Source organism: Armigeres subalbatus, chromosome 2, assembly GCF_024139115.2.
Source record: "Armigeres subalbatus isolate Guangzhou_Male chromosome 2, GZ_Asu_2, whole genome shotgun sequence".
In the NCBI taxonomy this organism is placed as follows: Eukaryota; Metazoa; Arthropoda; class Insecta; order Diptera; family Culicidae; genus Armigeres; species Armigeres subalbatus.
Genome location: NC_085140.1, coordinates 272823352 through 272850709, shown reverse-complemented (window position 1 = coordinate 272850709; position 27358 = coordinate 272823352). Strand labels below are relative to the sequence as shown.

At 39.7% G+C, this 27358-nt stretch overlaps 2 protein-coding genes across 23 annotated transcripts in view; one reads left to right on the top strand and one right to left on the bottom strand.

The window, feature by feature from the left end:
* LOC134212252 (pancreatic triacylglycerol lipase) overlaps window positions 1–27358 on the bottom strand; it is a 103151-nt gene that overhangs the window by 40101 nt on the left and 35692 nt on the right. The window lies entirely within an intron of this gene.
* On the top strand, window positions 17520–20267 carry LOC134216067 (uncharacterized). Its single transcript, XM_062695084.1, has one exon. It carries the CDS (start codon window positions 17520–17522, stop codon window positions 20265–20267), a length of 2748 nt encoding a protein of 915 aa, XP_062551068.1.

Here is a 27358-nt window from a genome sequence, read left to right as displayed (position 1 = left end):
CATGACACATTTGGTGCGGTGGCGAATCTTTTCGACCGCAGTTTCTTCTGGAGCCCGTAGTAGGCCCGACTTCCACTGATGATGCGCCTTCGTATTTCACCGCTAACGTTGTTGTCAGCCGGTAGCAAGGATCCGAGGTAGACGAATTCCTCGACCACCTCGAAGGTATCCCTGTCTATCGTAACACTGCTTCCCAGGCGGGCCCTGTCGCGCTCGGTTCCGCCCACAAGCATGTACTTTGTCTTTGACGCATTCACCACCAGTCCAACTTTTGTTGCTTCACGTTTCAGGCGGGTGTACAGTTCTGCCACCTTTGCAAATGTTCGGCCGACAATGTCCATGTCATCCGCGAAGCAAATAAATTGACTGGATCTATTGAAAATCGTACCCCGGCTGTTACACCCGGCTCTCCGCATGACACCTTCTAGCGCAATGTTGAACAACAGGCACGAAAGTCCATCACCTTGTCTTAGTCCCCGGCGCGATTCGAACGAACTGGAGTGTTCGCCCGAAATCTTCACACAGTTTTGCACACCATCCACCGTTGCTTTGATCAGTCTGGTAAGCTTCGCAGGGAAGCTGTTCTCGTCCATGATTTTCCATAGCTCTACGCGGTCTATACTGTCGTATGCCGCCTTGAAATCAACGAACAGATGGTGCGTTGGGACCTGGTATTCACGGCATTTTTGAAGGATTTGCCGTACAGTAAAGATCTGGTCCGTTGTCGAGCGGCCGTCAACGAAGCCGGCTTGATAACTTCCCACGAACTCGTTCACTAATGGTGACAGACGACGGAAGATGATCTGGGATATCACTTTGTAGGCGGCATTAAGGATGGTGATCGCTCGAAAGTTCTCACACTCCAGTTTGTCGCCTTTCTTGTAGATGGGGCATATAACCTTCCTTCCACTCCTCCGGTAGCTGTTCGGTTTCCCAGATTCTGACTATCAGTTTGTGCAGGCAAGTGGCCAGCTTTTCCGGGCCCATCTTGATGAGCTTTTCGTGTACCTAGTTTTTCTTTATTTTAATTCAACAACGAAAAACCAGCCCCCTGAAACGGCTGTCATCTGCATACAATATGATTGAAGCCGAAAACTTGGTGCTAAACTTGGTGCTAGCTGTCAAGCTGAGGCTTTAAGCACGGAACACAGTGACGCATGCGACAATATCGCTCGACAAGAAATTTAATTCGAATAAAAAAATAAAGAAACATTTTTTTTTTAAAGCGCTAAAATATGTTTCATTAATGTTAATAATTATCTCTATAGCTGATTCGTTAATTTCAGATACACATGTTTCGTTATAGCGCAAAAGTTATCAGCACTGTATTTGTCATAATAACAAATACCAAATTATTTATAATAACAAATTTGGTCTGCCTGATACCATTGTGCATTGCATTGTAATAAAGAGTGGGCCTTTAATTTCTAATGCATCGTTCTGTTAAAAAACCAAATTTTTGCAAGTAGAAAAAATAAGACTGCAAACCAATTAACTGATTGATCAGCAGTGATTTATTTTTCCTCCAAATTTAAGAACACTATTCTTGTTGGAATCTGAAGCAAAATAAAAAAACGCTGGTATCTCCAGCAGTTTTCTGTTCATGTTTAAATTTTGTTGTAATAAATAAAATAATTATTTATTTTGTCGCTCAGATATGCGGCGTAATTGCAAAGTGCATTGATCCAAATTTCGTAGTAAAAAATAACGCGTTCAATCGCCAAAACATTCAAAATTTGAATCTCGTGATTCAATCTGCAGAAGATAGAACCAAGGATGTTAACGATCATTCAGTAATTTGCGTTCGATCATTTAGTAGTTTTTCAATAACACATTCCAGAAGCTGAATTTCAAATCATGTTGTATGGTGGACTTCTAGTGCGAAGGTTTTTCTACAACTTTCCCTAATGGTTCGTTATTAGAATTCAACTAATAACGGAGTTGCGCTAGTTGCAGTAACTTAAACTAAATGATAAATTTTTTTTTATCATTTAGTCTAAGTTACTGAAACTATAGCTATAACTCCGTTACTAGTGGAATTCAAACAACGAACCATTGGGCAGAGTTGTAGAAAAACTTTTGCACTAGAAGTCCACCATACAACATATTTTGGAATACAGCTTCTGGAATGTGTTATTGACAAACTACTAAATGATCCAACGCAAATTACTGAATGATCGTTAACATCCTTGGATAGAACCAAGCTGTACAACAGTTTTGAGCTTTTGATTCTAAACTTAAATTAATCTGAGGCAGCTGCTGGGAGAATGCATGTTCCAGATTCATATTAAAATTAAATGCAGCAGAACAATTTGAATCACTACTAATCTGATTTAATACTTAGGTTACTCAGGATTCTTAAGATTAACTCATACTCATAATCGATCAAAATTCAAATGTTACACATTTGCGACATGAGCAGTATGGTTAGGTTGCTCGTCAGCTAAAAAAACTTTTTCCGGTGCATGATCATTGGCAGCTTATAATATTTTTAGTCTCTTGACTTTTACGCTAAGTCCATTATGCTTCAAAAACTATTATTCTGTCAACACACAAGTGGTCCAGTTTAAAGCGAAATTTTATCCACAATGCGACATCCACTTCCAGTTGGATCAGATCAAATGTAAAGAAAAAAGGTTCCAATAGTGTTTCATAAAACACCTGTCGGTGACACGTACAATGACTTAGTAGATTAATTTATCTTAGTTTCGACGCCCACATTATAGTGAGCTCAAGTTTGTAACCAAAGAGTTAATGCGTCAAGATCAAATAGATGATTTTTTTCGGTAAATGAGACGGACCTTAATGTTTGTTTTCACTCTGATTCTGATAAACTTATTTCTCGAAGGACCTTAGCCGGCCGTGTGATTACTGTGAAACAATATTAAATTTCCGGTTCAGGCATCCCTAAATTGTCAAAATCGAATGATAATTGTGGTCATCTACAGCATCTTACGAGCGCTAACGGCCGCTTATTTTAAGCTCTTTTAGTGGAATGTCTAGAAGTAGTTTGATTTAAAACGGAAAGCAGTACGGGGTTCGACTTTTCTCATACTGTGTATCAAGTGTGATATCACAAAATAAAATTTGAAATCGAAAAATTGCGTTTATTATGCAGTAGAAGGAAAATCCAGCCCCGTACTGCTAACCGTTTTTAATCAAATTGCTCCTAAAATTTTTGAGAAGAGTTTTAAAAAACTTCCCGTATGTTTCCTCGTGCATTTTTTTTTCAAATATTATCCTTAGACTTCTTCTTCTTCATGCAACCTTTATTCGCCAATAATGATAAATTCATGAGGATGATGATGATCGCTGCGATGACAAACGACACAAGACAAACGTCAAATAGATTGCACCTTACCAGAACATGTTAAATTGTGGCGGCTATCGAAATTAATTTATTGGCTTTTTTCAGTGATAATTTCGGCTTATTTTGATGATAATTATATTGTGGCAGCTATCACCGCACGTAAAATGCTGGATAAATGACGAAAACAGAACAATATAAATTATGTTAAATATTGAAATTTAAATGTTCACGATCGAAAATCATTATGCGATACATAATTAAATACCCGCGCGAAATGTACGGTACACTATGAACGGAGCTTTAAACTTCAAGAACAGCACTAGCGCCACACCAACAAACGGTGGCTTCAAGAACTAGTGCTTGTTTCACGGGGTTGCGAAAAACATGTCAATTTGAAGTTCTTTATTTGGTAGGCACTCTGTGTTACTTAACCGCTACTGTGCCGTGATCTACTGTAGTATTCTGCTGCCAGAATTTACACAGAATCTATTTTTAGATTTTTCCATTATTCATTGTTGTTGTCGTTAATTTGAAGTTTTTATGACCCCTTTATTGCAAACAGGGATTTAAAGTGAAATTATTACCTTCCAGTACAACTTCATTGTACGAGAAAGGCTAAGAATAAAGATTTAAAGAATCCAGTCTTGGTCTAATGAATCAAACTGGGGAAAACTTAATCACAGAACTAATCATGGTTGCCATTTTTAATGTGCAAGGCATCATCCCGATTATTCAAACTGAATTAGTTTGCATGTGGTCGGGGTTCAGCCAAAAGGCACCAAGCGCCAACGAAAAATTACCGATTTTTCTGCACAAATTTTCGTTTAGTAGATTTAATTGATCGTAAAAGGTATCGGATATCTCTCAACCCCATAACTGAGGATATCCTACAGTAAATGTACATTTAAATCGATATGAAACTATTTTCGTTGTCCTTCTACGAACAAAATATCACAAATCAGTCGAAAAGCCGCTTGGTGCGGTTTGGCTACCCCGATCATGTGATAATCGATTCTCCCAGCTTCACAAAAAAACGAGAAAAAACGTTTTGTTCGCAGGTATTTATCGTCTTGAAATACATCAAGTTCCTGTCGCTAAATCTAAGTGCCCCTTACCAATCTAATTAATTTGATGACATAACAGAAAGTGGGATGCAGAAAGTGGAAAATGCATAGCACTTCGCGTTTACGATGGAAGGTGCAAAAGAAGGAGCGTAAATTTGATGCATCATCGCGCAGATTATTGACAATCGCAGGTTTCATAACGTATAAACAGCGACAAGTATGTAGTTAATTAGATGGTAGTAAATCGAAAATTAGTAGTTATAAGTAGGTTGTGCCATGGATTTCATTATCGGTAGTTTGTTTTCCTTTCATATAGACTACTAATAGGAACTGATTTATCGGACTCAGATCTAGCGTCAAATCTATGTAATACAGTCGATTCTTTACGTCTCGACATTGAATAAGGGACCATCGAGATAGAGAGAGATCGAAGAAGAAGCAACAACAAAAATGTCATTTCATGATTTTGATTGTATTGCCCAAAGATGGTCTAGTAGCCTATTGAATATATCGACATAGGGAGAGTATATGCACACCTAAAAATAATCATGTAATTTTAGGTGCTGTGACAACGACATATTCGAGCGTCACTTTTGACGTAAAATTAGGTGATAATTTAATTTTACATCACAACTATATTGACGAAAAAATTGAAGGATTAGAACGAGGACCACAAATAAGCCCGCCGAGTGAGAGCCCAACATGTTACCACTCAGCTATCTTTGTCTCTTGAAAGAGAGGTGATCGAAGTAAAGCATGTTCCACGATTTGCACTGAACAAGTATTTCACTGCATCAGGCATCGACAGCCAGACCGTTAGGTGCGTCGCATCGGGTGCTGTGTTTGGGTTTCATGACATGTAATTTTAAATCATCTATCATTGAAAAATATGCGATTCAGTTTATGTCATGTGGTTTTGTGTCATTTTATTCACGTACGTCACCTGTAATATTCATATTTTTTTGGTGTGATGAACAAAATATAACCAGATAGATAAAGAGAGATATCGAGATAGGGAGGTAAACGAGATGTAGAAAGCAAAAATATATGTGGTTTGAGATATCGAGATGAAGAATACCGAGATGTAGAGAGTCAACTGTATTACTAAAGTTAAAAATGCTTTATACAGATCTTGTTGACGTCGAATTGATGCTATTCCACAAATTTGACCTTGGAAAACATTGTCGGGCAACCGAAGAAAATCTGTATTTACTTATCCAGGATTACTCCCCATTTGAACGAGTTTGTCATTCCTTCAAATCGATGACCATGATAGTTCGAGAAAATAGAGGTAATAAGCCAGCTTAGGTAAGGGAAGATCCATAAAGTACGTCACGCAAAAATGGGCGATTTCCAACCCCCCCTTCGTCACGCTTTTTGTATTAAACCTCTACTTTTTTTGTATGACCCATCACGCTGCTCGGAACTCCCTCCCCCCCTAGAAGCGTGACGTACTTTGTGGATGGCCCCTAATAAGTTTACCTCTATTTTCGAAAAGATGCTGAACTCAAATAGTTTGAGTTCATCATCCCATCATATCTGTTACAGAAGGTCCCCGCTACTGTTGCTGCAAATGCATTGCAATAGAATGCACCTCACCCGACACAGTCAAGTATTATTGCCATTGGGGCGGTTCCTTCATCAGTGCTGAAAAAGTTTCGAGAAAAGTAGAATCATGGAAATTTGACATGGCATGATATAGAAAATGAGGATTAAAATTCCTCTAGAACGTTATAAAAAAATTTGTTCAATCAATTTTTAGTTGGTGGGCTAGAAATTCGACAATCTAAAGCAGCGGTTCTCAACCTTTCTCATGAGTGGTACCCCTTCAGACCTTTGCATTGCTTGAGGTACCCCTTGTTTTGCCTTTCTCGTTCAACAAAGTTTTGTACAGAAAGGCTATCATTTCACTCCAAAATCGAACTTTTTATAGAAGGCTCGGAGAGCCATGATGTTATGTACCAATCGACTCGTTGGCTCGTCGAGCTGAACAAATGTCTGCCTGTCCGTGTGTATGTGTGTGTGTGTGCACACGAAAACCGAAAAACATTAGCCACTTTTTCGTATAGTAATTCTTAACCGATTTTTTCTCGCAATAAGTTGCATTCGACGGGGGACAACCTCTAGTTGATCACCATTAAATTTGATAACGATCGACCATTGCGTTTAAAAGTTATTATGAAAATGGAATCGAACTATGTAAGTGCCATATAAGGTTGGTGTCTTGGCTAAATGCGAGAAAGGCAGTGTCACCACTCGGTGAATTAAGTTGGGTTTTTATCCGACGTTTCGGTTACATATATTGTACCTCTATCAGGGAGTTAACTAAGTCCCGTTATATTGTCTACATTTGCTATGTTCGATACAAACAGAGTATTAGTTGCGCCAAAAAAGTACTGCACTATAATTCCTGGTATTCGGATAGATTTAAATCTTTCAGCCCCTACCGAACAATAGAGGGGGGGTTTGTACATAAAGTTGTGATAAAACCTTCTATGCTAAAAACAAATGTAATCAATAAAACAGGGCTTAGTTAACTCCTTGATAAAGGTACAATATATGTAACCAAAACGTCGGATAAAAACGTAAAACTCGTTTTTGAACGTAAGAAGACTGAAAGCCATAACCTCAAATAACACCATCATTATCATAGTCGATCTCTCCTAAAGGCTCATATTTAAAAAAAAAATCATCTGGTAACCGACAAAACACTTAAAACTTGGATGTTGGTTTTCGATGAAAAATAAAAAGGTTTGATATTTAAACAAATTAAATTGTTCCTGTGATATCACGATTTGCAGTGTTCCGTATTAATGTACCAACATAAACAGTTCAGACAGTTCATACGAAACCTTAGACGTGAAACGATACCAATAATTACCCACTGAGAAAGACACAATCCCCGTATTAAAACGTTCGAAATTCGATTTTTATTAGTAGGGGGAATGACGGCTTTGGCAGGTTTTGTTCTATTATTGGCAGGGTTTTTTTTTATGACTGACTAGGCTCAAATTTGGCCTGAACATTCTTTGCATATCAAAGAATATTGTGGCCAAATTTCATAAAATTTGGTCGACAAAAACCCCCTGCCAATAATAGAACAAAACCTGCCAAAGCCGTCTTTCCCCCTATCAGATAATATTTTTAAAATATGGGACACTAATTGAATCGTTGGAATTCTGTACGAAATTCCAGGAAATAAAAGGATATTACTAGGTGTCCATTTCTGACTTATTTTTTCTGACATTTTTTTTTTGTACTGCAAAATATGATAGAAGTGTTGATTTTTGATGAAAAAAAATAAGTTACTTGGGCTTTTAATTGAGAAACTAAGATTATAATACTGCGTTGTGCATCTTGAACCTTTCATAACTCATATGAATTGCTACAAAGCTGCTAGATTCAAGAGGAGAGAAGAGAGCCTAGAGAAGTCAAGTATGTAGGTATTTGGATTGTTCATATTATTTTTCATTTACAAACCGATGTAGCAGAAATCTGATTCTGAAGCTATGAAATAATAGTTTCAAATGGTTTGAAAATGTCGGCGATTTTGGTGGTATGCCTGCTTCTCATACGAGTGTGCCTGGGATCAATCTCAGTCTCCGCTGTTGATAACTTAAGAGACGAAAAACGTTAGATCATGCCTTCATTTGAATAGAAATGGATAACAATCATAGACTTTTTGCCTTTCTCGTATACTAAGTATACGCTGGGTGCTGCGGATAGAGCCGCTTTTCTGCTCTCAAGCGAGTAGCGGGATATTTTGAAATCAATCCTATAAGCAGAATTATTTTGCAGTTCTCCGGCTCAAACATTTCCCGCTCTTCGAATTTCTCTTTCCATGATGCATGTAGGCGCACGAATGCGCGAGACTCAACATGACTTTACGATGGTTTACATACATTTCTGCTCTAATCAGCTACTGAATCTCGTGAAATCTCGTGACGAGTGCTTTTTAGTTGCATTCCTACTAATTATCCACTCGAAATATAATGTGAATATATTTGTTACAAAGAATGCAAAACTCAAACTAAGTTTTTTTTTATTTTTTCCCCAAATAATAACAATACTTCTCAATATAAGATCTAAAACGAACATAACCACAATCTTCAATGTTTGGCTCCGGCACAATAGAAAATTTTGGCTTCAGTTTGACAACCAAATCGATTCTATCCGCAGCACCCAGAGTATACGTAAAAGCTATATGTTCGCTCCAAAAATGAACTTTTTATAGGAGGCCCGGAGACCCATAGTGTTATATACCAATCAACTCAGCTCGACGAATTGAGGTGATGTCTGTGTGTGTGTGCGCGCAGTAGTATTCTTTGAAATTTTAATACAACGTCCGCCATTACTCATTTTTGTCTCAGGTACCCCCGGAGACCAGCACAGGTACCCCCAGGGGTACATGTACCCCAGGTTGAGAACTGCTGATCTAAAGCATTACCTGCTTATTCGAAAAGAATATAAAAATCGAGATGTCATGTCTATTTTCGCCATGTTTGCAAACGACTGAATTTCGATTAACTGGAAGGGCTTATTTTCGGCTTGCAGTCTTTATGATGAGCTGAATGATTTTTATGTAATCATCGCCGACGAAGGTGTGGACCAAACACTGAAACGTCGGTGATGATAACATAAAAATCATTTAGCTCATCATAAACACTGCAAGCCGAAAATAAACCCTTCCATGTTTATTTTGTTTGCTTTCAAAATTCTAACCTTCTTAAACCAAGATTTTTTTGAAAAACATCTCTAACCCTTATGTTACCGACAGGGTACCCGGGTACCTTTTTCGTTTTCAAGTGGATTTTTTCAGTGTTCTAAGCATCGCAGAAACTTGAAACTCAGTGACATCTTCAAACAAAACAAAATTTAGGTTTGGGTGATATCAAAATGAATATCCAACCAAGGGGGGGGGGCTTGAGAAGGGGCTTCTGAATATTTTTACCCCGTAACGTACCGACAGGGTACAGGGCATACTGGATTTGATAGACCATGTCTCAAAAATGGATATGCTGATATTATAGATACTTTGAGAGTTGGTATAAGCTATTTCTCGAAGGGTATAAGTAGCGGTACCTTAATCTAAAGAGGCCTTACATTAAGTTTGAGAAATATCTGAATAAAAAAACGACTACTTCATTTCTTGAAATGGAGCAGAAAGACATGCACTAAACAAATGACACGGGTATACCACAAAAGTTTAATGAAATGGACGCAGTGGTTCATCCCGAACCAAAAAAAAGGCCTCAGTTATACAAGAAATCCCGGGAGAATCGCCTTAGGGGTTTTACGCGTAACAAAAGGTGGTTGGACTGTTTTCAAAAGTGTAACATTCTCTGTGTGGCCTTTTTAATAAAATGTGATCATTACATATGTTCTGTGCTATCCACGAAATCTTTAGGATAAGGCCTTAATTATACAAGAAATACCTGGAGGAAGATCTTCGAGTCTACACGCGTAACGGAAGGTGTGTCGACTAGATTCAAAAGTGACACATGTTATTTGTGGTGCTTAGAATAGAATGCGATCACAACATAAGTTCTACATTATCCAAGAAATCTCTGAATCTTTAGATTGGAATGTGATGACACTATATGTTCTGCATTATCGAAGAAATCTCCGAAGTAAGGCCTTAAGGTCTACACACGTAGCCATAGGTCTGACAACTGTGCATGAGCATTATGACCGCACAATTCGTAGTTGCTACTCCGTGATTGACTGAACTTGCGAAATTGTACAGAGAACACAATGAATGGGGCTTGGGATTAGCTACCCATTCTCAATGTGCACGTTTCGGCAGCTCAAATATTTAAAGTCAATTATTTTAAGTCAATAAAGTCAATAAGGCGAATAGAAAGGATTGTTAGTCCGACTCTCGTTGCTACTAGAGACCGAGTATACCTCTGCATCTCTACGATTGTCTTGGGATAGGATGTCGTTTTAGTTACAAAGGATAATTTATCTGAATTCACTTTGGTAAGCGATACGATCTATGGGATAGGAAATAACACTAATTCGAGTTAAAAGTTAAAACATGCACGCCCGGTGGCATATAAAAACTGAGGAGATTCGCGTTTTGGACGACCGCACGGAAGCGCAGCACTCTGTACTCACTTGCTCGATGGCTACATCAAACTATTGAAGAACGTGCTTTTTTCGTCCGCGCGCGACATGCGCATGAGGCACCGAACACAAGATATATATTTTATTTCTTTCCCGACGACTAAAACACGTACTGCACTTACTTGTTCGATGGCTACTCTTATTACCGTCCGCGCAATGCAGAACACAATATTTCGACCGATCACGCGATCGTTCTGCGGTCCGTAACACGAAAAATCTCGCACTGAACTGATTTTTATTACCGGCGGCGCAATGCAGAACACAATATTTCGGCCGAACGCGCGATCGTTCTGCTGTCCGAAAAAAGAGAAATCACGCACTCCGTAACCATAGGCCTGTCAACTGGTTTCAAAAGTGGTGTATGCTTCTGTAGTCCTAAGGATAATATGTGGGATTGTTGTATAACAGAGGTCTTACTCCAGATAATTCTTGAATAATGCAGAACAGGCATTGAAAGCCACGGTGCCCCGGTAGACCGTTATTATAAAATAAAAATGTCCACCAAAACCGAGTACTGGGCTCGTTTCCTTTGATAATTCTGCACCTCTGGACCAATTAAAAAAAATCTAGGAGGAATCTCGAGAAATCTTGATTTGAAGTTTTTAGCTAAGAAATTTTAAAAGAATCCATATAAGAATCCAAAAATATCACCAAAACCCTGATTTGTTTCTTCTAGATAGATGTCCTTCAATTCTTCTTGAACCTGCCGGTCGGAAGTAACCACCAACTTTGCAGGGTTGCTGTCCGGCATTCTTAAAATATGCCCTGCCCATCGTACCCTTCCAGCTTTAGCTACCTTCTGGGTACTGGGTTCGCCGTAGAGCTGGGCGAGCTCTTGTTTCATCCTTCGTCGCTACACACCATTCTGTTGCACAACGCCAAAGATGGCCCTAAGCACGCGTTGCCGTTATTAGAACTATAAATATTTTTACTGAAAGGTAAAAATTAATTTTAATTTAGTGTTTATATTCATTATGGAGAGAAGTAATTCCAGAGTTCGTGTAGAATAATAGTAGTTAGAAGCTGTTATACCCGATCACAGCACTTATTAACCGATCTTTGCTACCAAATCTCGCCAAAGTTCTAATCAACGGACTAGAAAAGCATGTTTTATATGTAAGATAAACCTATTCCGGTACCTCTACAGAACTCTGAAACATGATAATTCAAGATATGGTACTTTGACGTGAATGGAAGCTACGGCTTTTTCCAGCTGCTAGCAAACCCATCACTTGTTTCCTCAAAACTATGCTCGAGTTTCAAAGAGTTGTATGCCGCTAACCGCAAGTCGAGCACATATGTATATGGACGCCATATACAGATGTGCTCGACTTGCGATTAGCGGCAGTGTATCTTGCGTACACTTTTTTGAAATCATTCAGAACCTGCTGATTGGAATATTAATTAGAAAATTGTTAATGTTTACGCAGAGTAATGACGTAATCCGAAAGATCGGGATTCTAGTGAACTTTGTGCAATTTGTTGATGCCTCATCTGTACTTGGTTCACCCATAAATTTACTTAATATGGCGCTTCTCGAGCAACTTTAAAATCGTATTAACAATTCCGAACTAGATGTGTAGTGTCGGAGATTAGCAAAGGTTCATTTTTTTCTTTATTAAAGTGTTTTATAAAGTTCAAAAATTGAATATTATTTCTTCGTCGTAACCGAAAACCCAAAATAATATGCACAAAGCTTGTACATTTTTTCTTTCTTTCTTGTGCATTTTCCTGATGTTTTCCTTTTGGTTCTCGAGATCTCATTCTACCGTGAGGCATCGAAATCCGTACACTTAAGCACCTTTTAGTATATGAAAAGTCATTAGAAAATAGGAATCGTCCACCGTGGACGGTGCACTATGCTCTACCCGAAAACAAAATGACGGCACAAACTCCGCGTTTGGTGGGTGGAGATTTGTTTATGATTTTTGTTGTTTTATTTTCAAAGCTTTCTTTCCAATTCTATGCCCTAAAAGTTTACTGTCAAGTATCTGAACAGGGTAAGATTAATTATTTCAACATTAATTACCTTTAACTTCCTTTAATTTATTGATACCTCATGAGGTGGACGGATTTCGGTGCTGTACGGATCTCGGTCCCGCACGGTATATGCCGAGCTCACTCTTGAAAATCGTAGCTTTTCCTTACCGCCATCTTAGGAGTCATTACTAGTCCGATGATCCTTTTGCGAGGAAATCTCAGAATATGATAAAGCTCAGTCAATTCAATTATTACAGCATCTGACGAAGATCAAACCTGTTATATAATGCTAAACAACTACACCACTTTAAACAAATCTTTAAGCTTCTGATGCTTGAATACATTTGTGAATACAATAAAAAAAATACAAACTTTAATCTGAATTCAACATTCAACAAAGAACCTGCAGCCTGCACGTGAATTCATGAATGGTTCTGAACGAGAGGTAACATTCTTGAAGATAGACGGCTTCAAGCCATACAAAAATCATACCTAAGTCAGTTTGGTGAGCTTAATCAGTTGTTAAAATTTATAATTGTTATAAAGGCAATAAATGCATACTGGTTGAAATCAACTTGGACCACTTTTTGGACGGCTTTGAAGGTTGAATTGAATTAAAATATAGATTCTTTTGAAATTTCTGAATTAAAAACATCAAATCAAGATTTCTCGAGATTCCTCCTAGGGATTTTTTTAAAAATTGGTCCAGAGGTTCAGAATTACCACAGGAATCGAGCCCTGTACTTGGTTTTTATGGACATTTTTATTTTATAATAACGGTCTACCGGGGCACCGTGAAAGCGTGAGTGAAGCAGACGAGTATTGACAGCCTTGCTCAGATGGATACAAACCGACGATTATGAGCGATCGTTGCTGCGTAAACAACGAGCAACAAAGTTCGCAAAGCCTACCTTGGTATGGTATCCATGGAAACTACGACGATGAGCATTCGTTTCACGCTTGCTCTACTAGAATGAAACTTAAACATCAAAACACATCAGCTGTTCTGTTTTATTCACTCTGCTTTCAAATTGCTGGGATAGAGGAGTGTAAGTATCGAAGCCTCCCATGCAGTGTATTAGAGTTCCATACTTATAGCGGATTTAATTTTTCCTGATGTCTATTTTTTTTCTAGCGGCTTGTGGTAACAACACTTATTGCTAGGTTAGCAAGTGGTTTGCTTTGCTTAGTTGTCTCCCATTGGTGAGCGATGAAGATCTTTAAACTTTGAATCAACGAACGCCAAATTTCAACGATCAAGAAAGCTTCATCGATTAAGCCCCAGTAGAGCATCAATTTGGTACCCGAGTGGCACAACTCACACTGATTTAGTTGGAGCCAGTGTTGGTAAAATCAGTCATAAATCTCAATCAACGAGCGCTCCCGTACGAACGAAATCGTCGGCGATTTTAAAGGAATGCATCACGCTTGAATTTTTCATGCTAAAACGCATCATTTACTCCTTTCCCAAAAAATCATTTTGGTTTAAAAACGTATTTGAAATCAATTTATGGGCAATTTATTGCTTATACATGGAGGAGTGTTTAATATTTTATGCGACAAACGTCAATTCACCGTTTTTAACGAAGGAGAACAAAAGAAAACCTACGATGATTCAAATGGATGATTCAACTCATCCATGAGTTTTCTGTGCTGAGTTTGGTGCGTTTCAGCTCACGCTTGATTTGAATCATCCATGAGTTTTGAGATTTTGAGTTTTTACCAACACTGGTTGGAGCAACTCAAATTGGTTGTATATGATTTACTATAACTTCTCTACAACGTGTGTGCTGTTTGGGCATGAATTTAGCAGATTTATACTCATGAACTGTTTTTTTTCAATTCCTGATGCCGGACATATGCTGTGATCATATTCTATTCCAACGACCACAGATTGCTACCTAGTCGATAGACTTTTGGTTACGCGTGTAGATCTTAGAGTCGTACATTAGAGATACGTTGTATTTGCATTCTATTCTAATGACCACAAAGAGCATGTGCCACTTATGAACCTGTTCGATAGACCTTTGGTTACGCGTGTGGAAGGTCTTTCTTCTAAAATTTAATGGATAACGCAGAACATATGCAGTAATCACATTCTATTCTAATAATCACAGAAAAGCATGTACCAATGTTGAAACAAATCTATAGACTTCTGTATACGCATATACTCTTTAATGCCTTGCTTCTCAGATTTCTCGGATGATGCAGAACATATACTATGAAAGCGTTCTATGCTAAGTATCACTAAGAACATGTGCCACATTTGAATTTGAACGATAGACCTTTGGTTACGCTGACAGATTATAAGGCTTTACTTACGCGTGTATACTCTAAGGCCTTACTTTTGATATTTCTTGGATAAGGCTGTAAAGCTTCGGAGTGGCCAAAAAGCATATGAGTTTCTGTTTCCAAAATGGTCAAAATTATCAAAATCTGTTGAACATTGTTAAAGATATGAAAAATGATAATTTATGGGAACGCGGGTACCCTGTCGGCCATCCATATGGTAATCAATATCATATGCCCCTCCCCACTTCCCCCCTCACCGTATCAACGCGATTTTTTCACAGATGCTACATTTCGCCATGTTTTTAGATGTCACCGAGTTTCAGCTTTCCAGCCAATTGAAATATCACCACTTGAAGTTCAAATAGGAACACGGGTACCCCGTCGGCCGCAAGGGTTAAGCATATTCCTAATAGAAAATGAAAATCGCCAAAAAAAGTACATGGGACTATTTGTGCGAATTGGAGGAGATCACACGTCCTAAGGTCCCCAATATAACAACGGTATCTATGTGGAAATGACGCAATTGCTTAGTGTATCCATATTACTCCTATCCCCCCTACCACGGCAACTTTAAAATATTTTACAATGTTATGAAAACTCATATGTGAATATGTACGTTATGTGGAAGATATTGATTTGGAAAATGTATGGGAGGTAACCACTTTCCCTTCGATGGGACTCGAACCCATGACCCAAAGTAAAATATTCTTTGGCAAACTACTTAAGCCTGTAGTACACTCTTTGTCATGATGAAAAATATTTGTTCATCCACACAACTATCAAACAGGTTAGACATCGAAATGGATTTCAGACAGAGGTTATTAATTAATATTTGCAAATTTGACCTTGACCACTGTCGCATTAGAAAAAAATGATTTCTGTATTGAAATATCATTGATTGATGTTGATTGATATCATTGAATAATGTGTCACAATATCTTAGTTGGGGATACTTATTCAATTAAAAAAAGTCAAGTGAATCACACCGAATACAGGAAAGTCTTTGGCCCGCATTATTCACCTACACGTAAGCCTTAAATCTGGTTCAGTTATTCGTATGGGAAAGCACCGATTAAGAATTAGGGTTCCCCCAAATACATTTGAAGCGATTGTCGCTGTAGCTGGGCGACTATCGTCGCGATTCCATTGTTGAGTCACTGCATGCAAGGCTCCATTCACGCTTCCATACCAATCCGATAGACAAACGCATTCGTCTAGCGGCACCGACCTTCGCATCGCGTAGGTTTGGGGGAACCTTTAAATTGAGAGGAGGCAGTTGGCCCTTAATATAAACCATGTTTACTGCCGTTGCAGGCTTAACTGCCCCATGGTGATATGGCTTACTTATCAATGTGGAACAGTTAAGCTTCTATGAGCAGATTTTTAATATCGAAATATTTTGACATTGTGTTCATTGATAAGGAGAGATCATCCTGTGCTGGACATATAAGCCATTTAACAAAAGCTTTTCAGGCTATCCGAATTATCTTTTCTGGTACACCATATGCACAAAATATAATGATGATGAATCATACAAACCATATTTGAGCATTTGAACATGTTTTTCAATGATGTATTTTGATGATGAACTTTGGTGGTAAATTTCACGGTTCATAAAAGTGTCCCCTAGTGCCGGACACTGTTGCTCCTATTCAAATATGACCATGTTCCTAATCCACGAGTGGTGACAACATTTAGAACAGTAATATTTTTTATTTGCTTAAGTTGTAGATAATAAAATGTGTTAACGGGACTTATTTGAATCACCAACTAAATTTCTTACTTCTACAGCAAATTCCCATCGAGGAAGAAAAAACAATTGAATTTAAAACCTTTTTAAGTAATGCAAAGCACTAAAGTTATGAGCAAATTTTTTCAACCTTCAATTTTGAACAAAGTTGATATTCGATGCAGATAAAGGACTTTTAAATAGCTTACTTTTGCACTACATACGATAATGGAGGGACCCTTGCAAGTGTCGTATTGGAAGGTGTTCGATTCTGGGGGACTTCTTCCTACATTCCAGACTTATTACACTGTTTGATGTGTGTTTATGCAGTTTGGCTAAGGAATGATGACCAAAGTTATCGATTGGATACAAGATAAACCCCCTGTCAGATAGATTGGACCAGAGGTACCCCAATTTTTTCGGTATGAGGTCCGAACAGCATTACAGCATCGAAAAATAAATGGTGGGTATAAGAAGTCAGCACAATCTAGTTGAACGGCGGGCTATGTCAGTCAGGGGCGGGGTCCGGTGTATTAAAAGAAAAGATATTTTAGTTACAAGATAAAGATTGTCGCTTCGGTTTCCTTTGTTCTGCTATCCGAAACATGTGTGGTACATAACTGTCAAATCGTATGTATGTTTCCTTTATTGACATTTAGCACCCCATCCTCACCAGCAAAAGATGTTCCGGACAGCGACGACAGCGACAATCTTTATCTGGTAACTAAAATATCTTTTATTAAAAGTAATATTTTGCACCAATCAGTTTTTTTAAACTGTATTCCATTTAGATTATTGTAGTGTGATGGCATCAAATCACACAGTTTGGGAACCAATGGTGTAGATAAACTCAGATACGTTCCGTTCGATTATTTCAGTTATCTATTTTTTCGCAACATCTTATCATGTCTGGCTACTGGATAAACGTCACTGTGATAAATTTTACAAAACTGCATCTTTCGACCGCCTGTTGCGCAGTTTTCATTCTAGATTAGGACAGCACTAGAAGCCTAGCATGCTCGTTTCCGTATTATACGCAGCAGTAATATCTGCCACGTTCACAGCTCCCGTCTTTTCACAAAACCTGAATAGCTCCATTTGCAATGGAACCATATCTGGAATCGTCCCTCATCCGGATCCTCGCCTGTGTCAGATGTTCGTTTCGTGTGTATTCGGAACGGGTTCGCTGCATCAGTGCGACGAAGGGCACATATTCAACGTAACCATCCCGCAGTGTGTCCCCGGCGATTGGAATGATTGTAGACCCAAAGCTGACCCAGAACTTGAGCCCATTTGTGCTAATGTGTCGTATGGAGTTTTTGAACATCAAAACGACTGCGGAAAGTTTGTTTTCTGCGAACGAGGAAGGCCATCGGTGATTGACTGTTTGGATAATGAGATATGGTTCCAGCCGGAAGGGTCTTGTGTGCCTGGCGACAGAGGAACTTGTCTGCCGAATGACGAGTTTTGCAAGGGTGAACCGGATGGAGCAATTCCACACCCGGATGGGTGTCACTTATTCATCGAATGTGTTGATGGGCACAGTACTGTGGTGGAATGTGACAGGGGAAATGTTTTTGTTGAAGGAGGCGCAAGCTGCACCGTTGGAAGCTCACAAACATGCTTGTCTTTGGAAGGTGTTTGCGTTGTTAATCCTGATTCGTTGCAGCCTCACCCGGAATGGTGCGATCTTGCAATAAGATGCAATGGAACCGATGCGCAGTTGATAACTTGTGGAGTTAATGAAATTTTTCGACCAGACATTCAGTTTTGTGTCCCAGGGAACCCGATTACATGTACTCCAAGTAGACCGGAAGTTGCCTGTGAAGGACGACCTGATGGAATAGTTCCGCATCCAGATGAATGTAATCTTTACATTGAATGCAGAGATGGAAGTTCAACTGTGCAGAGCTGTAGCACCGGTCAGATACTTCGGCCAGAGATTCCGATTTGTGTGACTGGAAATCAGGACACTTGTGAGTTTTTGGATGGAGTTTGTGCGGATCGCCCTGATCGATACGTCATTGAGCATCCAAACTATTGTGGGTGGCATATTTGGTGCATTAACGGGCAGGCCCAAGTGGTACAATGCCCTCCTAATGAAATATTACGACCGGATATGCAGTTTTGTGTTCCAGGAAACGTTGATACTTGCGAGACTGCCGAGATAGATGAAATGTGTGAAGGACGCCTTGGTTTGGTGATTTACCCGCACCCTTATTACTGTGATCAATACATTCGCTGTACTCAAGGAGAAGTCGTAATCAATCAGTGTCCACCGTATAATGTTGTGCAGCCTGGAACTATTCAATGCGTTCCTGGCAACACCGAAACTTGTAAGCTGTACATCGAATACTGTCAAGGGCGTCCTGATGGAATTATTCCGCATCCTTCCGGGTGTCATCTTTTCATAGAATGTAGATCCGAAGTGGTTATTGTTACATCATGCCCTGATGGCCACATCTTCGATACGTCCGAATCGCAATGTGTTCCCGGCAACTCCGAAACATGTGATCATCTGATAGAATACTGTATTGATCGACCGAATGGAGTGATTCCACACCCCAATAGATGTGATTTATTTATGGTTTGCTATAATGGAGTTACGTCGGTGGAATCGTGTCCTTGGGGAGAAATTCTTCGTCCAGATATGCAGGTATGCGTACCTGGGAACAGCGAAACTTGCCTATTCACTCCAATAGAGCAGATATGTGACAATCGAGACGGGTCGACAGTTTATCCTCATCCGAATGACTGTACGCTTTTCATCAGATGCCAGCAGGGTCAAACCATCATTGAGTCATGCCAAGAGGGAACTATTCTGCAACCAGGAACGATTCAATGTGTAGTTGGAAACGCAGATACTTGTGAGTTCTATACCGATATATGCATAGGTGTCGGGGAAGATGTAATTCCACATCCGTCCGGATGTCACGTGTTCATACACTGCGAAAATAATCAAGTAACTTCTGTTGAATCGTGCACTCGAGGAATGGTTCTCGTTAATCGGACATGTGTCATAGGAGATCGAGAGTCGTGTGAGTCTTGGCAAGATATATGTGTAAACAAAGATGATCAGATAGTGGAGCATCCCAATTTTTGTGATTTGTTCATAGAATGTCGTTGGAGTCTTACCCACTTGGGGTCATGCACAACCGGATTGATCCTGCATCCTAACATGCAAGTTTGCTCTCCTGGGGATCAGGAAACTTGCCAATTCTACCCGGAAGACGGAATGTGTATTGGTCGAGCGCAGGGACGGTTCCCAACACCTGATCAAACACAGTGCACAGAATTCGTTACATGTACAAATGGAGTAGGAACGGTTGATGCCTGCGAGGACGGAGCCGTCCTAAGGCCCCGTTTCATCGATTGCGTTCCTGGAAACGAAGTCACGTGCGTCTCGTATCCGCATATCTGCCTTTTCCGTCCAAATGAGTTCATCCCTCACCCAGTCAGATGCGATATGTTTATATCGTGTATTTCGGAACGCCCAAATGTTGTTCCTTGTCCGCGAGGAGAGATATACAACCCTGACAGATTTATCTGTGTTCCAGGGAGCGCGGAGACCTGTATATCCTTCGAAGCAATATGTGCTGATCAAGTTGATGGGCGTCTACCGCATTTGACGGATTGTGATTTATACATTGAATGCAGGTCTGGGTCCGCTACGGTGGGTGCTTGTCCCAGTGGACAGATTTTCGTTTCGGGTTTGCAGTTGTGTGTTCCAGGGAACAGGGAAACGTGCGTGGCTTATGCGTAATTTATTTCCAACATTGATAGATATGAAAGTGGAATTAATTTCCTAACCCATGATATTACTCAAACTCAAGAAAAGCTCTTTTGTGGAACGGTCCCGTTGCGAACAAGACAGCAGCAATAATGCAAACGTAATTAAAAAAAATCGCGTGAACTTAAGTTTAAAAATGTTTGTTTGACTATTTATAATGTTGAATATTATAATAAATAAACGATTGAAATACAACAAATTTGATGTTTTTTTTAGAATATATGCATGATGAAACATCTGAAGATTTATACATACCCCATTTCAATGAAAAAAGGGGCTAAACAACTAATTTAAATGTTTTATACACTGGGCCTAACATAAGTTTTTAGTATTCCCTCTCCTCCTTATGACTAGAGATGTGCAAAGGTCTGAATATTATCAGCAGTCTGACAAAAACACGGAAGTTCATCGAGGGAAACATGAATCGGGGTGTGTTTCACTTTTCCGTATTTTCTTTAAATTTATTACTAAGTTTTCACTCATTCTACTTTTTCAAATTTTCTTTGGAAATCCTTTACACTTTTGCCGCAAAATTACTGTAAATATCTTGGAAATATTCTTCTGAAAAATCTCAAGGAGCTTCGGCGAAAAGTGAGAGAGTCATACTAAGCACATCCTGGGTCTCAACTAGGAGCTCTCCGAATACAAGGTATTTCTTGGAATACTAATTAGATTAACCCTCATCGTCATTACTCCTCAATTTCTCAACTGATTTCTACGATCCACAAAGGCCCTGGGTTGACCAACTACCAGGAGAGCTGTTTAAACACGGTGGTGAAGCACTGGCTAGAGCGCTGCATTGGGTGATTACCAAGGTTTGGGAGGATGAGGTTCTGCCGCAGGAGGGGATGGAAGGTGTCGTGTGTCCCATCTACAAAAAGGGCGATAAGCTGGATTGTAGCAACTACCGCGCAATCACATTGCTGAACGCCGCCTACAAGGTACTCTCCCAAATTTTATGCCGTCGCCTAACACCAATTGCAAGAGAGTTCGTGGGGCAGTACCAGGCGGGATTTATGGGTGAACGCTCTACCACAGACCAGGTGTTCGCCATACGTCAGGTATTGCAGAAATGCCGCGAATACAACGTTCCCACACATCATCTATTTATCGACTTCAAAGCCGCATATGATACAATCGAACAAGACCAGCCATGGCAGCTAATGCACGAAAACGGATTTCGGATAAACTGATACGGTTGATCAAGTCGACGATGGATCGGGTGATGTGCGTAGTTCGAGTTTCAGGGGCATTCTCGAGTCCCTTCGAAACCCGTAGAGGGTTACGGCAAGGTGATGGTCTTTCGTGTCTGCTATTCAACATCGCTTTGGAGAGAGTAATACGAAGGGCAGGGATTGACACGAGTGGTACGATTTTCACGAAGTCCGTCCAGTTATTTGGTTTCGCCGACGACATTGATATCATGGCACGTAACTTTGAGAGGATGGAGGAAGCCTACATCAGACTGAAAAGCGAAGCTAAACGGATTGGACTAGTCATCAACACGTCGAAGACGAAGTACATGATAGGAAGAGGCTCAAGAGAGGTCAATGTGAGCCACCCACCACGAGTTTCTATCGGTGGTGACGAAATCGAGGTGGTTGAAGAATTCGTGTACTTGGGCTCACTGGTGACCGCCGATAACGATACCAGCAGAGAAATTCGGAGACGCATAGTGGCTGGAAATCGTACGTACTTTGGACTCCGCAAGACGCTCCGATCGAATAGAGTTCGCCGCCGTACCAAACTACAAAACGCTTATAAGACCGGTAGTTCTCTACGGACACGAGACCTGGACGATGCTCGTGGAGGACCAACGCGCACTGGGAGTTTTCGAAAGGAAAGTGTTGCGTACCATCTATGGTGGGTTGCAGATGGCGGACGGTACGTGGATGAGGCGGATGAACCACGAGTTGCATCAGCTGTTGAAAGAACCATCCATCGTTCGCACCGCGAAAATCGGACTACTGCGGTGGGCCGGGCACGTAGCCAGAATGTCGGACAGTAATCCGGTGAAAATGGTTCTCGACAACGATCCGACGGGAACAAGAAGGCGAGGTGCACAGTGGGCAAGGTGGATCGATCAGGTGGAGGACGACTTGCGGACCCTCCGCAGACTGCGTGGTTGGCGAAGTGCAGCCATGAACCGAGCTGAATGGAGAAGTCTTTTATGTGCAGCACAGGCCACTCCGGCCTTAGTCTGATGATAAATAAATTCTACGATCCATCCACCAAACGAATCGATTAGATCTCTAGTTTTCTAAAGGCTCTGGAAAGAAATTTGCAATTGACCTTCTAATACCGGATTTGGAAATCTTGCGGAACTTCTTCAACACCACACAGGAACCTTACCAAGGGCTTTATGAAACGAAATCATGAAGCTTAACATGTCGCAAGAAAGGTTTCAAATCAGCTTAGCTTTGACTGATTACACATATCTATGGTTATACTCCGTGATTGACCAGAATCAGTGAAATTGCACAAATAATCAACTGGATGATTGACTAGGATTGTGCAAATTTCAGTAACTCGAATGTTCAAATGAGCAATAACGGCGCAGGGCACGTCCTTATAGCCAGTTAGGATGAGGAAAGGAATATTAGTAGTTGGTTTTTGTTATTTGAAGACCGTGTTTACCTCTGCGTCTCCACAAAAACCACAGGACGGATTATCAATTAGTCGTTTGGCATCATTGGATTTGGGTTCACTCTGATAAATGATACGACCGTGTCATCCTTCTTACACAATGATTTTAACTAACCATGATTCGGCCGCACAAAGCAGAACAAAGCGCATGATCCATTATCAAATTACATATTTTTTTAATCTCTCGATTGATACTGCAAGCTATAGAAGGTCGCAGTTGTTCTTCGCAAGAAAGTATTCAAATCTCATCAAAAAGTGCTTCCCAAGGGAAACCAGGGAATGCCGTGGAACCTGCCTAAAACCATTCAGGATCTTCACCAAGGGCTCTATTGAGCATGTCTCGCAAAATCATGAAGTTTGACTTGTTGCAAGATGGGTTTCAGATCATATCAAAAAGTAGCCAGATCATCTGGGGAACCAGCTTACCGGAATGCCGCGGAACCTCCTTTACACCACCCAGGAACTTGACCAATGGCTCCATTAAACATGACTCGCAAGAGAGAGATTGACTGGAAGATTTGTTCTGGATTTTTTGGCTTTCTCAGTCTTATGTATTCAATACGATGTGTTTTATTTTGCCCGACGTTTCGGCCTTTTATTTTGGCCTTTTTCAAGGGTGGCTTCATACTTTTTCACCCTTGAAAAAGGCCAAAATAAAATGCCGAAACGTCGGGCAAAACAAAACACATCGTTTTAAATACATAAGACTGAGAAAGCCAAATAATTCCACAAAAGAATAATTTAACAAAATTCAGCAAGGTCATTAAAATAAAAAAATAAAACTTACCCCACTAGACCCCGAGATTATTCCGAAACCATGTGTGCAATTCCAATTCCCGGATTCCAGATTTAAAAACAATAGACATAACGAGTTCGTTTAGTAGGTAGAACGTGGAAATCGGTTAAGAAATAAAGGAGTTATGATTTATAGTGGCCAAAAAATTTCAAGGATGTATGAAGGTTTAACAATGGATACTAATAAAACCGGAAGCTTAGAACTAAAACATTAAAAAATGTATAATTTTGTGGAAATAATGAAATGCTAGACGACATGGACGGAACATTTTGGTGCTTCCATGAATTCCATGCACAGATTGCACTAGACTGCGGCTCATTCACAGATTGCATCAAGTCAATATAGCAAGTCAATGCATTAGGTTGCTGGTCACGAGAAAAACAAACTAGGAATGTGTTTGTGTCTACATAGAATCTATTTTTAAACTTCCGTCGAGGAACAAATTTAAGACGAGAATTGAATCTAAGCCCTTCACCAAGCCTAGTGCTATTCTACTGACGCGCCAGCCATCTGGACTATACACCAGATGATAGAAGCAGTGATGGAAGACTATTATAATCCTCGTTATATACTATGTGAATGGGATAATTATCTTATGATCACAAGTAAAAGAGAATAGAGATAGCAGAGGGTGATGATTGTGGAATTGGCACTACGCTTGTCTGGGTCCTTGACCGCCATCCCGGGCAGAAGCCATGAACAGAATAACAAAACATGATATGGACTTGATTGATATAAAAGATAAAAGATCAGACGACAATATCAAAAATTTGCACCGAAATATCATTTAAATATCAAGATATGCTATGGATAAGAACAAAATAATGGCACATGATATTAATAACTTCTTACAAATAGCATTACTTGATCTTCTCATGATATTTAAGTGCAAAATATTTCCCGTAACACGGTAGATCACTTTGACGTAGTGTGTTGCGGTGTAAGATCTACCAAACAGAGCCCTAGCCTAATTCATTTTTCTAACTAGGGCAATAAGTTGTGGTATTTAAGGATTCATCGTATTTAGTCCTCGCTACCAACAACAGTCTCAGAAATAAAACATAATTAATGTTACCTTGCTGACTCGAATTCCTCTTGTTTGAGGCTAAACTGTAAAATAGCACTTTAGGTAAATGTCTAAATTAAAAAAATTGAATTAAATCACTTGCACTTTGAAAAAGGCAAACAAAAACGTTTGTTGTGTTTGTGTTTTTTTTTCGTAAAAAAAAAATGATTTGTTCCTAGTTCAAAGTAGAGATCCCCATCCGGTTTGATATTGAGCACAAAACATCATGTTACAATAGCAAACTAATAACGGTTGTCAGAATGACAGCATCTGTTATCTGTCAAAAGATACGTAGGGGTGCCCATAACCGAACGATGCCCACAACCGAACCTCCTCCCCTACTAATTTTTGTTATCGAGGTCGTCGCTCTTGCTCAGGATGGATCTGCTTCTCGCTGGCGTCTTCCCTCTTTGGCTTACATCGGCAAAGCCCAGGACGATACCGGAATGGCTTTACCGAGAGGAGTCCTCTTTTACGGTTAGGGCCCGAGGAGTTAGTCTTTGACGAATTATAGCCGCGCACGGCAAGAGCGTTAAGATGTCCTTTACGGTTTAGGCGTAGTGGCCAGCTAGGGACCACTAGGCCGATCGTGTGCTTCGCCAACCGTAGGTTGGCACACAAAATGGCTTTGTACCGTGAGGTACCACAAAAGGTCCTGTTCGAGCTTAATCACACACCCGTATTTCAACCACCCACTCTATCACTAGGACACTTTGAAAAAATACTTCTTTCGATCCGAAGCACACGAAAGCCAGAACTAAAGTGAGAGATGGCGGATTCTCATTGCGCCTCAATCCATCCCAAGATGATGTTTTTTTTTATCACTCGCTTTTGTTTCAGGATTTGCGCGCGCCTGCATGTCGTGTTATTGCACCCATTGATGTTCAACATGTCTCCTTGTACCCACACTACTGTTATACAATTCAAATTAACAAAAACACTAACGCTACTAACAATAATTTTAATTTTTTAACTTGTTAACATTACTAACCCAACACTAAAAAACCTTAGGAACGTGACAATAACAAAATACATTTAGCACATTTTAAAAACTAAAAATCATATAACACTTGGTCAGGGACAGAAAAAGTCATTTCAACTACACTCAAACAGCTGACATCCAATACACAATCAAGTTGCTAGTCCTTCCCGAATTTGAATGTGCGAATGAATAGGACGGCATTTGCACGAACAGCAGCAAGCGCTGAATCTCGGTGTCAGCGTCGTTTTGTGCGGTGTCAAAATGAATCTTACAAAACAGATCGTGATTTTTTTGAATTCCATTGGCTATACCTTGCCGTGGTAAATTTTTGTGATTCTATTTCTTCTCTGATAACAGCATTCATTCAGTTCTCCTAGCCTTCAAAGAGCGCAAAAATAAAGAACTATTGTACACAAAATAAAAGAATTTTATCAGTTACAGGGCCAGTGGCGTAGCCACGGGGGTGGTTTTGGACATAAACCCCCCTCCCAGAGACAAAATTTTTAGAAGAAAATTTTTTTAATGGAAAAGAAATGTTCAGAAAACCACCCTCCAGACCAATTTTCTGGCTACGCCACTGTACAGGACCAAATAATAACAATCCGACTACAAAGTCTAAAGATCAATGGTGATGATATTTTAGATAATTTAGATCAAACGTACATTTTTTTTTATCTCAAGTAAGCATGTCAAATTATTTGGTCTTAGTTTTGTTCACTATTTCGATGATTTTTTTGAGACTTTCGGAACCATAGTTACAAGGGGCCATGAAAAAGTCGAAATATCTCGTTTTAAAAAAGTAATTTGAAAATTGTGAATCGGATTATTTCCATTTTTGAACACTATTTCTGTCACCGGCTAATTGACCAAATTCGAAATACCCTTTTCGTTTCATTCAGAAAACTACAAATCATTCAGCTTATGGGCAGTGGTAATGTACCTTGTTCAAATGAGTACTCTAGTGTTCATTTCTCAAGACTCTCGTAGATTAGCGAAATTCATCCGCCGTACACACAGCATGTGCTATCAAAGCACTCATCGCTTCATTTACCAATTGACCCTCTTGCTTCCAATGGGGATATCGACCATAAAACCCATTCTAAAGTTTGATCTTACTTGATCAGAATTCGACCATGGACCGATCCATTTCAGGGCTGGATTTTCTTGGCCCAATCTTCTAGAATTTGTATATTATTTGTCACGTTTTTAAAATCCTCCTTCTCCGTGATGTAATTTACAGCACGTCAGTTCTTTCGATTCAGTGCGAGCTGAAAGAAATCATGAGTAAAGAACTTTCAGCAATTTGTATGATCTTTCAGCAGCAAAAATTTACTGTACGAATTACTGTGTATATGTGAAATTTTTAGCCAAAATGAATAAAAAATTCTGATTCCTCGTCCAAAAATAAGTATTCTGACATAAACATTTTTGTTTGCTTGAGATACTACGTAATTACGCGCACCTCGAAGAGCAATTGTGAAGCACTGCTTTCCGTTTTCGAACTGAAAGTGCCCCATGGCACTAACTAAAACTATTGATCTGTATCGACAAAATCAGTCTCTCACTTATCATCT